We start from the raw sequence: 13,540 nt of genomic DNA, 5'->3' as shown, positions 1-13,540 counted from the left end.
AGTATATGGTGATTTATTCATACATGACCCTCCAGTATATGGTGATTTAGTCATACAATGATCCCTCCAGTATATGATGACTTATTCATACATGACCCTCCAGTATATGGTGATTTATTCATACATGACCCTCCAGTATATGACGACTTATTCATACATGACCCTCCAGTATATGGTGATTTATTCATACATGACCCTCCAGTATATGACGACTTATTCATACATGACCCTCCAGTATATGATTTATTCATACATGACCCTCCAGTATATGATGACTTATTCATACATGACCCTCCAGTATATGGTGATTTATTCATACATGACCCTCCAGTATATGGTGATTTATTCATACATGACCCTCCAGTATATGGTGATTTATTCATACATGACCCTCCAGTATATGGTGATTTATTCATACATGACCCTCCAGTATATGGTGAGTTATTCATACAATGATCCCTCCAGTATATGATGACTTATTCATACATGACGCTTACAGTATATGGTGATTTACTCATATAATGGCCCCTCCAACGTATGGTTATTTATTCATACAATGATCCCTCCAGTATATGGTGATTTATTCATACATGACCCTCTAGTACAGGGGTCCCCAACTCCAGGCCTCGAGGGCCGCCAACAGTGCAGGTTTTCAGGATTTCTTTAGTATTGCATCGGTGGTAATGTGATCATCTGCACAGGTGATGATTCCAACCCCTATGCAATACTAAGGAAATCCTGAAAACCTGCACTGTTGGCGGCCCTCGAGGCCTGGAGTTGGGGACCACTGCTCTAGTATATGGTGATTTATTCATACATGACCCTCCAGTATATGGTGATTTATTCATACATGACCCTCTAGTATATGGTGATTTATTCATACATGACCCCTCCAGTATATGATGACTTATTCATACATGACGCTTACAGTATATGGTGATTTACTCATATAATGGCCCCTCCAACGTATGGTTATTTATTTTTATCCTGACCCATCCAGTCTATGATGATGTGTAATACCTTGAGGTTTGTAATTTCTTTTCAAACCAATATCCCCAAATATTCAAGCAAGATGTCAAACCCTCAAAAAAGAAAACAGCATGACCGCAAACATGTAAAGAAAATGTTTTATTTAAAGTGTTAAATACCACCATCGTAATTAATATGCTTTACATTAGTTGGTGCTCATTTGCAAGGCTAATCTGCCATATCACTCAACTGTAAATTCCTCTTGCTTTTAAAACGTACTATGTACAAGACTGCAGTAGTCACCGGGATAGTGCGGATACATGACTATACCATGGGCACAGCTGCAGACATCATGTGAAATTAAAAAAAAATACATCAACTTTGTTTTCTTTAAAATAAATACTGCATAATGATACTTATGTACAAATCTTATATACGGTCTTGTTCTCCCTATAAAAATTAGAAAGAAAAAAATGCATCTTGGGATTTTTTTATTTTGAGAAAATAACATATTACACTGCATTTTCAATACCAGAAATTGTTATTTATGACATGATACTGTAGATGGTACAGATATATATATATATATATATATATACAGATATATATATATCTTCTTTCTTTTGTTGGTTTACAGCTATCTAAATTAACTGTATTGACTCCATAATTCATATTAGATTTGGTGATCTATCTATATCATTGCTATACAACTACTTTAATTTAAAAGGCAATTATATGGCTAGTAGGCCTCAATTATCAAATCTGTTTAGCGGAAAATCAGGCCTATTAAAAATGTCTAAAACTAAACAAAACAGGCCTCGTGTTGCCTATAGCAACCAATCGGGACTCAGCTTTCATCTCCTAAGACAATATGAAAAATGAAAGCCAAGTTCTGATTGGTTGCTACAGGCCGATTTTCCCATGAGACAGCTTTAAATAAAATGAGGCCTGCTGACAGAAAATCAGGCCTTGTGTTGCCCATAGCAACCAACCAGAACCCAACTTATATCTTTCCATAGCAGCTTAAGAAATGAAAGCTGAGTTCTGATTGGTTGCCATAGGCAACACAAGGCCTGATTTTTATTTAGAGACTTTGAGGCCTACAATATTTTTACATTTTTTTTTGCCAAATGATACCTGCGGTGGGTGGGGGTGGGGAAGGGATAGGATAATGTAAATTACTAATATTTTTCCGTGAGCTGTCACATTCCAATAATCAAAGTCATTGCTGTCTATGTGTGTGCTTACGGATGTGTATCTTCATATACACACATTCTTATGCATAAACACATATATAAATATGCCTATTCACATTTGTGTACGTAAACACAAACTTACATGTAAGTATACCGTATGTCTGCATATAAACAATTTACAGTATATGCACATAAAAAAAAACTAAAATTCTATGTGCATTTTATATCACTGTTCATTATGGGAAGAGGTAGAGAAACTATGACTCTCCAGCCGATGCGGAACTCTACGTTTCTACACGCCTTGACGCCCCATTGCTGATATTCCGGGACTTTTAGTTGTACAAGAGCTGGAGAGCCACAGGCTACCTAAGAATTTGGGAAAATAGGGGGAAAAAAAAGGCAATATTGTACTTCATCGGTGGGAACCAATGAAATATATATTTGAAATTTCAAGTTGCAATACTCTCAACACACCCAAACACATATTTTTGGTATCCATCTTAGGAGGGGATTGAACAGGGATGTCCTACAGAACTCAACAGTTGTGTTCCCAGGATTGCGGGTCCACAAATATGGCAGCCAGAGCCCCGGCGGACAAAATGTTCTATATATTAATATATATTTCTATAACAACCTCACTGTTATTTTTTTTTTCATACTTTAATTTTATGAGTGCCATCAGCCAGCCAGACGATTAAGTCATTTCCAGCCAAGACACCGAGTGAACTGTCCTTAGTAACAAAGCGTTTGAAAAGTTAAGACCTTTGTAGCACTGAAAATTAAAGCGCAAGTAAAAACGTCACCTGGTATGATACAGAACTCTGACAAAGTGCAAAAAAGGGCGTCCGTTCTTTTAAAAATAGTGGATACTACAATGTTCCATGGTGGGAATTTCAGTTTTAACCCTCAAGAGAACAATGCTCGGTGCCGACAAAGAATTATTTTCTTCTTTATTTTTTTTTAATGGCCACGTAATTGTAATATTTCATATTTTTGTCCCGTTAAGACTCATTTGGATGGTGAAAAAAATAGTTACCATGCACTGTACAAGATATTGCAAAAAAGTTCAAATATCTTCTATATCAAATACATGCTGAATTACCTTAGGTATTCTCAAGCCATGTTGCAAAAATAGTTTTCAACATGCTTGAAATAAAGAAAGGTTGCTATGCAATGGAAGCCCGAAGGCAGGACGCTTCCATTCTTGCCAGGTCAAACTAGGTTTTTGTTTTTTTGTCAAAGAATTCAAGAATGCAGGGTAAAAAGTCTGCAAAACCTTTTTCAAATAAAGGCTAAAGGAGCAGTCATGGCACACGATGGGCAGGGTGGGGGGGGGAAGGGAAAAAACGTGTGCGCCATTTTCAAACCCTAAACATTGGGAGTCAGAAAAGAGGTTTGGGGGTCTGGAAGATGCATAGGACTGAAGGGCACAATGCAAAAAATCTGGGATCAGTGGGAGAAGACATGAGAGACATGTACAATTTGCACATAATGTTAAACTTTACAAGGCTTGTACCTTTCACATTTAAATAAATTGTATATGTTACATTTATTTCTTGTCACATAAAGAGAATTTTTTAATATTTGCTAGAAAGATTTTTTTTTTTATATATTTTACCGTTTTAATATATGTCTGCCAAAACACAGACCAGAATTGTTTTTTTTTTTTTTAATTTTTTTGTTGTGGTTTTTTTTTTTTTCGGCGGTTTTCTTTTTTAAGAATGAGAAATGTTGGTTTGTCTTTGTTTCACGCTGTTGCGTTCTCGCCCCATTAAAACCATGCACTAGTGAAATTTTGCTCTGTTTAAAAAGAATACAAATTGTTGAAAATGGCTGTATCTTTTCGGTCATTCTTGTTTTCTTTTTTTTTTGCAAGTTGCAGCTCAAAGAAAATTAAATTTCTATGTTCAATTAGATCCATGTCCATGCAAAATGAAGAGGAAAATAAAATAAAAGAAACAAAAAAAAAAGGTTTAGTTCTTTAAATTATGGATTAACCGCGGACCAAAATCTTCCCTGGAGAAATCGTCGTGTAATGGATCCCTTGGAGGATTACTATAAGCCAACTTCTTCAGACCATGGGGCCTATGTGACCTACCATCATGTTCATCTGGAATAACACTGGTGTTCTATCGTATGCCATCGTCTTCCACCGTCTCGCTGATTACATAGAACTTTTTTCAGTTGGGTTCCCAGTCCTTGGGGGCAAATACAAAAAGAAAATTTTGCAACAACGTGATATGCCACTGACGATGACTTTCGTTGCATGAAGCATTTCTTTTATTTTCTAGTGTCAGTAATCCATGGCTTCAGATTCGACTAGAACCGAGCTTCACCGATCTCCAAACCTGATGGTTAGCTCCACTCCACCTGAGAGCCTTCTATAGCGCACAATGTGTGCGACTTCCGCTGAGAACACAGGATCGCTCCTTATCCCTAGAAACAGGCTCAGAGGACACAACATTAAGCATGCAGTGTTTGCCAGGGTGCGCGACCTGTCAGGTTTTGATTTCTTGTGATTTTGTTTTTTGTTAATTTATTTGAAACGCTGGTTGCAGAAGACAACAGTTCTTCACAGGTGCTATGACCGAGAATAAGAAGGTCCTGTGGAGCTTTCCAGAGATGACTGGGATGCTCTCCGGGTTAAAGGAGCTAATGTTGGGTCTACTAGAGAGGAAGGGGGAAACAGTTTAAACCATCCAATCACCATATTGGACAGGTCCAGTTCATCTAACAGTATCTGTGCTACACCCATAAATGACTTGTGATCCATACGTCCATAGTCGCCCCAAACAATTATCTGTTGAAATAAAAGAGAGATGATGTAGATCAGCTTGGACCTCGAATCTACTTGGCAACACAAGATTTGGACAATGGGTGACATTCAGAGCGCCAACATGTGCATGAGTCCTTTCAATCATGGAGATTCGGCAAGTGTATGGGGTCATAATGTCAGTGGAGTACCCTGGATAATCCCTTTAAGACATTTATTTACGTGCACCAGATTTGCTTTAGAAACGTTCTTCAGAAAATCTGGCAGGGAAATCGGTAGCTAAATTGTGTGGATTTTGGGGCAGATTTTCATGAAGATTTACTATTACAAATCACCTAAAATAACAAATAAAAAAAATTTAACTACTTCCCTTGGAAGTTACGTTTTACCATTAGTTCTTGTACAACTGGTCTCCAGCGTCATCATATGTGACTATTGAAGTATTCGCAGGTCTATACGATAAACCATCGCTGAGGGCCAGGATACAAAGAGCAGTGGAGAACCAGCCAACTATTACCATCGGAGGGGCAGAAGATGAGTATACAGATTTTTTTATTTAAACATTTTTTAATTTTATTTTTGGAGTTTCCCAATTCCCAAACCCGATTTGTTGATATCTCGTATTCCAATACGGATTTTCGGTTACACCTTCCAGATGGAAAATCTGCAGCATTCACGTACAGTGGGGCAAAAAAGTATTTAGTCAGTCAGCAATAGTGCAAGTTCCACCACTTAAAAAGATGAGAGGCGTCTGTAATTTACATCATAGGTAGACCTCAACTATGGGAGACAAACTGAGAAAAAAAAATCCAGAAAATCACATTGTCTGTTTTTTTTACATTTTATTTGCATATTATGGTGGAAAATAAGTATTTGGTCAGAAACAAAATTTCATCTCAATACTTTGTAATATATCCTTTGTTGGCAATGACAGAGGTCAAACGTTTTCTGTAAGTCTTCACAAGGTTGCCACACACTGTTGTTGGTATGTTGGCCCATTCCTCCATGCAGATCTCCTCTAGAGCAGTGATGTTTTTGGCTTTTCGCTTGGCAACACGGACTTTCAACTCCCTCCAAAGGTTTTCTATAGGGTTGAGATCTGGAGACTGGCTAGGCCACTCCAGGACCTTGAAATGCTTCTTACAAAGCCACTCCTTCGTTGCCCTGGCGGTGTGCTTTGGATCATTGTCATGTTGAAAGACCCAGCCACGTTTCATCTTCAATGCCCTTGCTGATGGAAGGAGGTTTGCACTCAAAATCTCACGATACATGGCCCCATTCATTCTTTCATGTACCCGGATCAGTCGTCCTGGCCCCTTTGCAGAGAAACAGCCCCAAAGCATGATGTTTCCACCACCATGCTTTACAGTAGGTATGCTGTTTGATGGATGCAACTCAGTATTCTTTTTCCTCCAAACACGACAAGTTGTGTTTCTACCAAACAGTTCCAGTTTGGTTTCATCAGACCATAGGACATTCTCCCAAAACTCCTCTGGATCATCCAAATGCTCTCTAGCAAACTTCAGACGGGCCCGGACATGTACTGGCTTAAGCAGTGGGACACGTCTGGCACTGCAGGATATGAGTCCATGGTGGCATAGTGTGTTACTTATGGTAGGCCTTGTTACATTGGTCCCAGCTCTCTGCAGTTCATTCACTAGGTCCCCCCACGTGGTTCTGAGATTTTTGCTCACCGTTCTTGTGATCATTCTGACCCCACGGGGTGGGATTTTGCGTGGAGCCCCAGATCGAGGGAGATTATCAGTGGTCTTGTATGTCTTCCATTTTCTAATTATTGCTCCCACTGTTGATTTCTTCACTCCAAGCTGGTTGGCTATTGCAGATTCAGTCTTCCCAGCCTGGTGCAGGGCTACAATTTTGTTTCTGGTGTCCTTTGACAGCTCTTTGGTCTTCACCATAGTGGAGTTTGGAGTCAGACTGTTTGAGGGTGTGCACAGGTGTCTTTTTATACTGATAACAAGTTTAAACAGGTGCCATTACTACAGGTAATGAGTGGAGGAAAGAGGAGACTCTTAAAGAAGAAGTTACAGGTCTGTGAGAGCCAGAAATCTTGATTGTTTGTTTCTGACCAAATACTTATTTTCCACCATAATATGCAAATAAAATGTTAAAAAAACAGACAATGTGATTTTCTGGATTTTTTTTTCTCAGTTTGTCTCCCATAGTTGAGGTCTACCTATGATGTAAATTACAGACGCCTCTCATCTTTTTAGGTGGTGGAACTTGCACTATTGCTGACTGACTAAATACTTTTTTGCCCCACTGTATATGTGATGCTCCCTCCATCTGTTATCCACTCTGGGAAAAAAAGTATAAGGTCTAATGGGGCACTTTATGCCCTTGTGTAACCCCTGGGGGTACATAGTGCAAGATGCCGGGATCACGGATATCATACAGCACCCCCACAGGCCTTCTGTTATACATAATAAGACCCTTTTTCCTATTCTTATGGGCCCCAGGGAGAATAAATTTGGTGAAAGAGAGCACAACCGTAACAGGACAAAAGGTTCAATCCCAATACTCCTCCGGAGAAAAGCCACGTTACCTGTAAGACCTTTCCTTGCGGTGATTCTTCAAAAGATAACTGTTGCTGGTATAAAGGCTCCAGCGTTTTTCTTGCTACTTTTGTTTTCTTTTTGGCTATGCAGACCCCATTTTCCAAGAGATACACCTTTACGTATGGTGCTACAGGAGAGAAAGACCGACGCGGTGTTACACTTGACTTGCGCAGCGTATAACGAGGAGGTGAAAGATGACATTGATCAGGCTGAATAATGACATTATCAAAATTTCTCATTTCCAGTTTGTGTACAAAGCAAATGATGAGATTCATTAGCTGCGTGTATTTATAAAGTGACAGAGGGGAGAGGATAAATGTGGAGATTATCCTAACTAACAACCAAGTCAATCAATTTTGGAGTATTAGACCGCCTTTTAATCCGCTGAGGACTACGTTACTTTGTGTTTTATAGCCATCATTCATATGTTTCATTCTGTATTACTCGTGGTTACACATGTTATTTTGCTGTTCTGTAGCTACAGTATGAAACATTGACAGTCGTTCCTTATTTAAAGGGGTATTCTGATCATATCTCCATAAGATTAAGATCCCTGTCACGGGGCTACCGCGACAGAGAGGTTCCAGAGAACCGCAGCGCTCTGGGCCTCGTTCACACACAGTGAACAGAAGCTCGAACCTGTATTCTGACCTAGCTGCTTTGTACCAGCAGTGCAGGAGTTAACCTTATTGCTAAGTTGCTGAGAGCTGGATCTCTCAGCTGAAGTGGATTTTGTAATCTGATCCTCTATATAGACCCAGTCCTGACTTCAGCTATTGTCAGTGATCAGTTCTACTGCCTGGCTTGGAGGTTGAAGGAGCATAGTGTTGGAGTTGGATGTTTATTTACAGAAATTGGTGTCTACTGTTTTGGTTGCATGTTTAAACCCGTTTTCCTTCCTAGTTTATTCCTTCTCTTCCCTTCTCTGTGTTTCCTCTGTGGTTGTGTGAGCATTTGGTGAGTTTGAGACTTTTAGTTACCTTGTCTGTATACCGTTATTTGTTGTATTGTTACACTAGTGCAGTCCACCTCCTTTGGGGGGAAAGGGGGCCACTGATAGGGCCTGCACAGGAGACAGGGATACGCTGGCGGCTCAGGCCTCCTAACCATCATAGGTACCCCTGAGATAAGGGAAAGCCAGGGCCCCATTATAGTGGCAGGGACAGGTGCGGGTCCCAGTTCGCCATCCTGCCCCTTTATCGCCGCTTACGTAGTCACAATCCCCATACACAGATAGAAGTTAGCCAAACCCACTGACCGGCTGTCAGGGTGGGGGTCTCCAAACTTCTCCCCAACAGTTGATGTCAGGGAAGATACAGATCGGGAAGATATAATTCAGACCACTAATTATTTGTCTATTGATAATGTATGAACGTTCAGCTGAGCTAAGGGTTTATGTGCATGGGGGCATTGGGAGACAGTCTAATTCGACTTCCATTGGGGTAATCAAAAGGACCTAGAAATGAATGGCGTGCTTTGTTAAGTTGTACATTAATATATATACAGTAAATGTGTGCTGGATTGTGATGGATAGCTGGTACATCAATTGAGATTTCCCAAAGGCTTACAATAATTATAATTCCATGTTTCTTCAGCTATTTTTGACACTTCATCTGAAATATGTGTCCAAGGTCTCCATTAGGAGGAACCCCAGATGTGTGTATCTAAAGGTCCCACACAGATTAGGTAAAAGTCTTCTGATTCCGCTGATTTTGTCAGGATTAACCTACTATCTAATAATGTATAGGGGTCTCCCAACAAAAGGATTGAGCTGTTGGAATCCAATCGCATGATCCTTTTGTTGGTGGGTGGGATGATCTTCAGTAACAGAAGCATTTCTGTGCATGGGAGAGAGATATGTGTTAGCTGATAGTTGTCAGATGAGCAACTATCTAATGTGTATGGTCAGTTTAGCACATAAGGAGTTAAGTATTATCTAGGATTTTTTTTTTTTTAAACCAAATAATGTTTATTGAGGAGATGAAAAGGATTACATCCATGTCGGATATGACAATCAAAATAATTCCAAAATGCAACATCGGCATTCACTGTGCATAGTGGTATCATCATTGAAAGAAGAAAGATATAGAGTATTTTAACACCATTACAAATATATGTATTCGTGGGAACAACAAACAAAAAAGGACCCCATATTAATTAGACTAATTCAATTAATAGTCATTGCTGAAAAGAGATCTGTTGTTTAAATCAGGTTTTTATTTTAAATGTATATCTTAAAGTTTTGTATAATGCTTTTTTTTTAGTTTTCCCTATCTCTAGCTATACATGTTGGAATATTCCCACTGACCACTAGGCCTATTTTTCTAATGTTTTTTGAAATTTGCATATAGCACAAAAATAGAGATATTCTGCAAACTAGACTTTTCAGAAAACTCGTTACCATCATAGGCATGATGATCACAATGACAGGTAACACCTATCTACAGTAGATAGCACAGGATCTACCATTGCCAATGGATGATGTTACAGCTCACCTCCTCCCCCTTACTTCACAATGACCTTTGCCCTGATGACAGCATGCTCATGAAATACTTCAGTACAACTTAGTAAGGTCTCAATAAGGACTATGACTTCTAATGTACATGTGTGTTTCCTGTACGAAGTGCGAGTCTAAATTAAGGGTGAAAATTGTAATATTTCAGTTTTTTTTTATTTAATAAAGATTGTGATATGAATACAAAAAAAATGTAAGAATAAAATCAACTTTTTTTTTAACAAAATCATTTAATATAAAAACCTGGTTTAAACAATGGGCCATTTTCTGATTTACGTAATGATGGAGCATCCATTTTATCATCATTTATGGGATGTATAATATAGGATAATGTTGCTGTTCACTATGTAAAAAAACTGTCCAAAATCCGGTATAAATGACAATGTGATGTAATGCTGGTCTCACCTGGCAGTGTCTTTGATCCTGGTTTTACAACGAGACCCCGAGCTCTTATAATCTCCACTTCTAACTGTCCCTTCTTGTCCATCATCCCAACCTGGATGTCACCTACGGAAAAAACAAGAATGACCAGCCGTGTACATAGCCTCACGGATGTATCCGCATTCATACATGCATCCAAATACAAAGATCTACTGAATGACCCCGTGTCCAGTCCGAGGTACCGCCTATCTCTACCGATTCTTCAAAACACTTCACTTATGGGTTATTTAGATGACGTTATCATCAATTTGATGAAACTGTTGGGTGACAACACGGCACTGCAGAGCCCAGTTTGAATGGAGAGGATGGGGTCCACCACTAGGACCTCCATGGACCTCGAGAATGGGAATTGGAAGGGCGGTTGGGAATGAACACCACCGTTCTACTTAATGCTTATGGAACCGCCATAGATAAGCGAGCACCATGTACAATGAATGGAGCGGTGGAGGGCGTGATTGACTATCACCCCACTTAAATGAGACACTGCAGAGTTGGGGGTCTCCAAGATGAGACCCTCAGTGATCAGCAAGTAATCATATACCCTGTGAAAAAGTTGCTAACTTGGCACCATCACTTTAAGATGCCGGATTCTTCTTCTGTCAGTGGAGAATCGGGACAAAGCTCACCCCATTCACATCAGATGGTCATCTGGTGGTTGTTGGCTATCCCTCTATTTTTATACCTCAAGGTCATGCAGAAGAATAATCCGCATGGAGAGTATGGATGCAGAGTACAGAATGACAGGCCGAAGCTATACGTACATCAAACTATCGTATCAGCGTACACATTATTAAAGGGGATTTCTGGGTTCGGAAAACCACTGTACCCTGGCTGCAGTGTTTTTTTTTTCTTCAAAAAGCTGTGCTTTACTCCCCCCTCTCTGGGTCCAGTGTTGAGTGTCTGGCGCTGCTGCCGCTATCTGTAATTGTCTGCAGCGCTGATGTCACATTGACGGCACTGCAGCCAATAAACGAGCTCAGCAACGCTTCCCCGAATGACGGCACGAGCCACCGCGCTCAGATATTGGCTGCAGCGCCGTCGACGTGATGTCAGAGCTGCAGTCAATAACGCACCGTAAGCAGCGGCGGAAACTGGTCTTTTGACCGGGGGAGGGCGAGTAAAGCTCAGTTTGTCTTTTAAAACCATTTAACCTTTGCAATATATAGTATGTAGAAGAAAAAGCTCCAGAGGTTGGGACACAATGCACATTATACCGTCACTGCGAATGTGCGGATTCCGCCTGTAACAATCTCTGGGACTTTCTCTATGAATTCTGAAAATCTAGAAATGACGTACCCATAGAAGGAGTAGCTAAGGTCTGCCGTCCGACTAATTGTGCAGGACCGAGCCCATCGAGGAAGTCACTGAACTGACTGTCAGACCCCAACCGGACGCCGGGAAATATCAGGCTGTAAGAATGACAGAGACCAGGGTTATCATACAGATGTCACTGAGCCGAGCAACCGCAGCGCTGCTGAACGGGTCCTGAAATAATGCCGAGAAACACTTTCTACACTACAGAAGGATCATTTAGGACTTTCATCCCAGAGACGTTTGGATCTACAGGAGTAAACGAGGGCTGTCAGGGTCAAAATGCAAAATGGGTAACAAGCTCTTCGGAGCCATTTATCATCCACTTTCCGACACTTACTTCCCCTCGGAGCTGTAACTGTTCATACTCCCGTCATTAGACTCCCGACTCGCTTGTCTCGTCATCCAGTTCCTCATCTCCACTGCCAGACCCGTTTCCGTACTTCTCTGGATCGTACTTTTCAACTTCTTGCCTCCAACTTCTGTCAAAAAGACAACAACAAAAGAAAGATTAAAGTCTTCATCCTAGAACCTCCTCACCTCGTCTGTGAAAAGCTCTAAAAAAAAAAAAAAAAAAGGAACTCTTGATACCGCTTGTCATGGTAAATGATAGAGGTTCTCCCCATTTTAGACAGTCCCCTTAGGGTAAGTTCACACAGGACTTTTTTGTTGCATTTTTTTTATATGCCAATTTAGGTGCGTTTTTTTTGGTGCGTTTTTTTTTCCCCTCTTTTTCAAGGCTAATGTCCTTGGATTTTTAGCAGCAAAACGCAGCAAATAATGATACCTGCGTTTTTTTTCAACACCCATTCAAGTCAATGGGTGAAAAAACACAGCAAAAACGCTGAAAGGGTACGCTCACACAGGACTTTTTTGCTGCGTATTTTTATGCTTATTTTCATCTGCTTTTTACAGTACCAGCACAGCCTATGAGATTTCAGAAATCTCATGCACACACATTGGTTTTTTGTGTGATCAGTATTTTGTGCTTTGCTGCGTTTTTTTGACATAGAGCATGTCACTTCTTTCAGCGTTTTTGCTGCGTTTTTTCACCCATTGACTTGAATGGGTGTTGAAAAAAACGCAGCAAAAACGCAGGTATCATTATTTGCTGCGTTTTTGCTGCTGCAAATCCAAGGACATTAGCCTGGAAAAAGAGAAAAAATAAGCGCACCAAAAAAAGCAACAAATACGCACCTAAATTAGCATAAAGAAAAGCAGCAAAAATACGCAGCAAAAAAGTCCTGTGTCAACTTACCCAAAAAAGTGACATGCTCTATGTAAAAAAACCGCAGCAAAGCACAAAATACTGATCAAACAAAAAACCAATGTGTGTGCATGAGGTTTATGAAATCTCATAGGCTTTGCTGGTACTGTAAAAAGCAGCTGAAAATTAGCATAAAAAAACGCAGCAAAAAAGTCCTGTGTGAACGTACCCTTAAGTGTCTCTTCTTGCGACCCTCAGCTGTAATTTGTGGGGATATCCGACAGTAGGGCCTCATTCACATACGACCGTTATCCGTTTTATTTCACGGGTAGCACTCCTACCTATGACAATCTAGGTTGTTCACATGTCACAGTGATTTATGCAAAATCGCGTTAAAACATCCGATATTGATCCGAATGTCGGATCAAAGTCGGCAACACAATTGTATGGGACAGTGAAAAAATCTGACAGCGTTCAGATGCCGTCCGTTTTTCACTGACTGATAGATAAGAGATGTTGGAGAAACTTTACTTTTCTCATCAGTTAGAA

The 13,540-nt window shown here is 40.2% G+C and overlaps 1 protein-coding gene across 21 annotated transcripts in view; it reads right to left on the bottom strand.

The window, feature by feature from the left end:
* Positions 1–1,113: 1,113 nt before the first annotated feature.
* The window catches only part of RIMS2 (regulating synaptic membrane exocytosis 2), a 736,866-nt gene continuing 724,439 nt past the window's right edge, over positions 1,114–13,540 (bottom strand). For all 21 annotated transcript variants that reach the window (XM_069731752.1, XM_069731753.1, XM_069731750.1 and 18 more), the window contains 5 exons: positions 12,125–12,266; positions 11,770–11,882; positions 10,438–10,539; positions 7,505–7,644; positions 1,114–4,965 (listed from right to left, as the gene is read on the bottom strand). In XM_069731752.1, the coding sequence (XP_069587853.1) occupies positions 4,747–4,965; positions 7,505–7,644; positions 10,438–10,539; positions 11,770–11,882; positions 12,125–12,266 (716 nt within the window). In that variant the 3' untranslated portion in view covers positions 1,114–4,746. The remainder of the gene's footprint in view (positions 4,966–7,504; positions 7,645–10,437; positions 10,540–11,769; positions 11,883–12,124; positions 12,267–13,540) is intronic.

This window comes from Ranitomeya imitator, chromosome 6, assembly GCF_032444005.1.
Source record: "Ranitomeya imitator isolate aRanImi1 chromosome 6, aRanImi1.pri, whole genome shotgun sequence".
NCBI lineage: Eukaryota > Metazoa > Chordata > Amphibia > Anura > Dendrobatidae > Ranitomeya > Ranitomeya imitator.
This window is presented reverse-complemented; position numbering and strand designations above follow the sequence as displayed.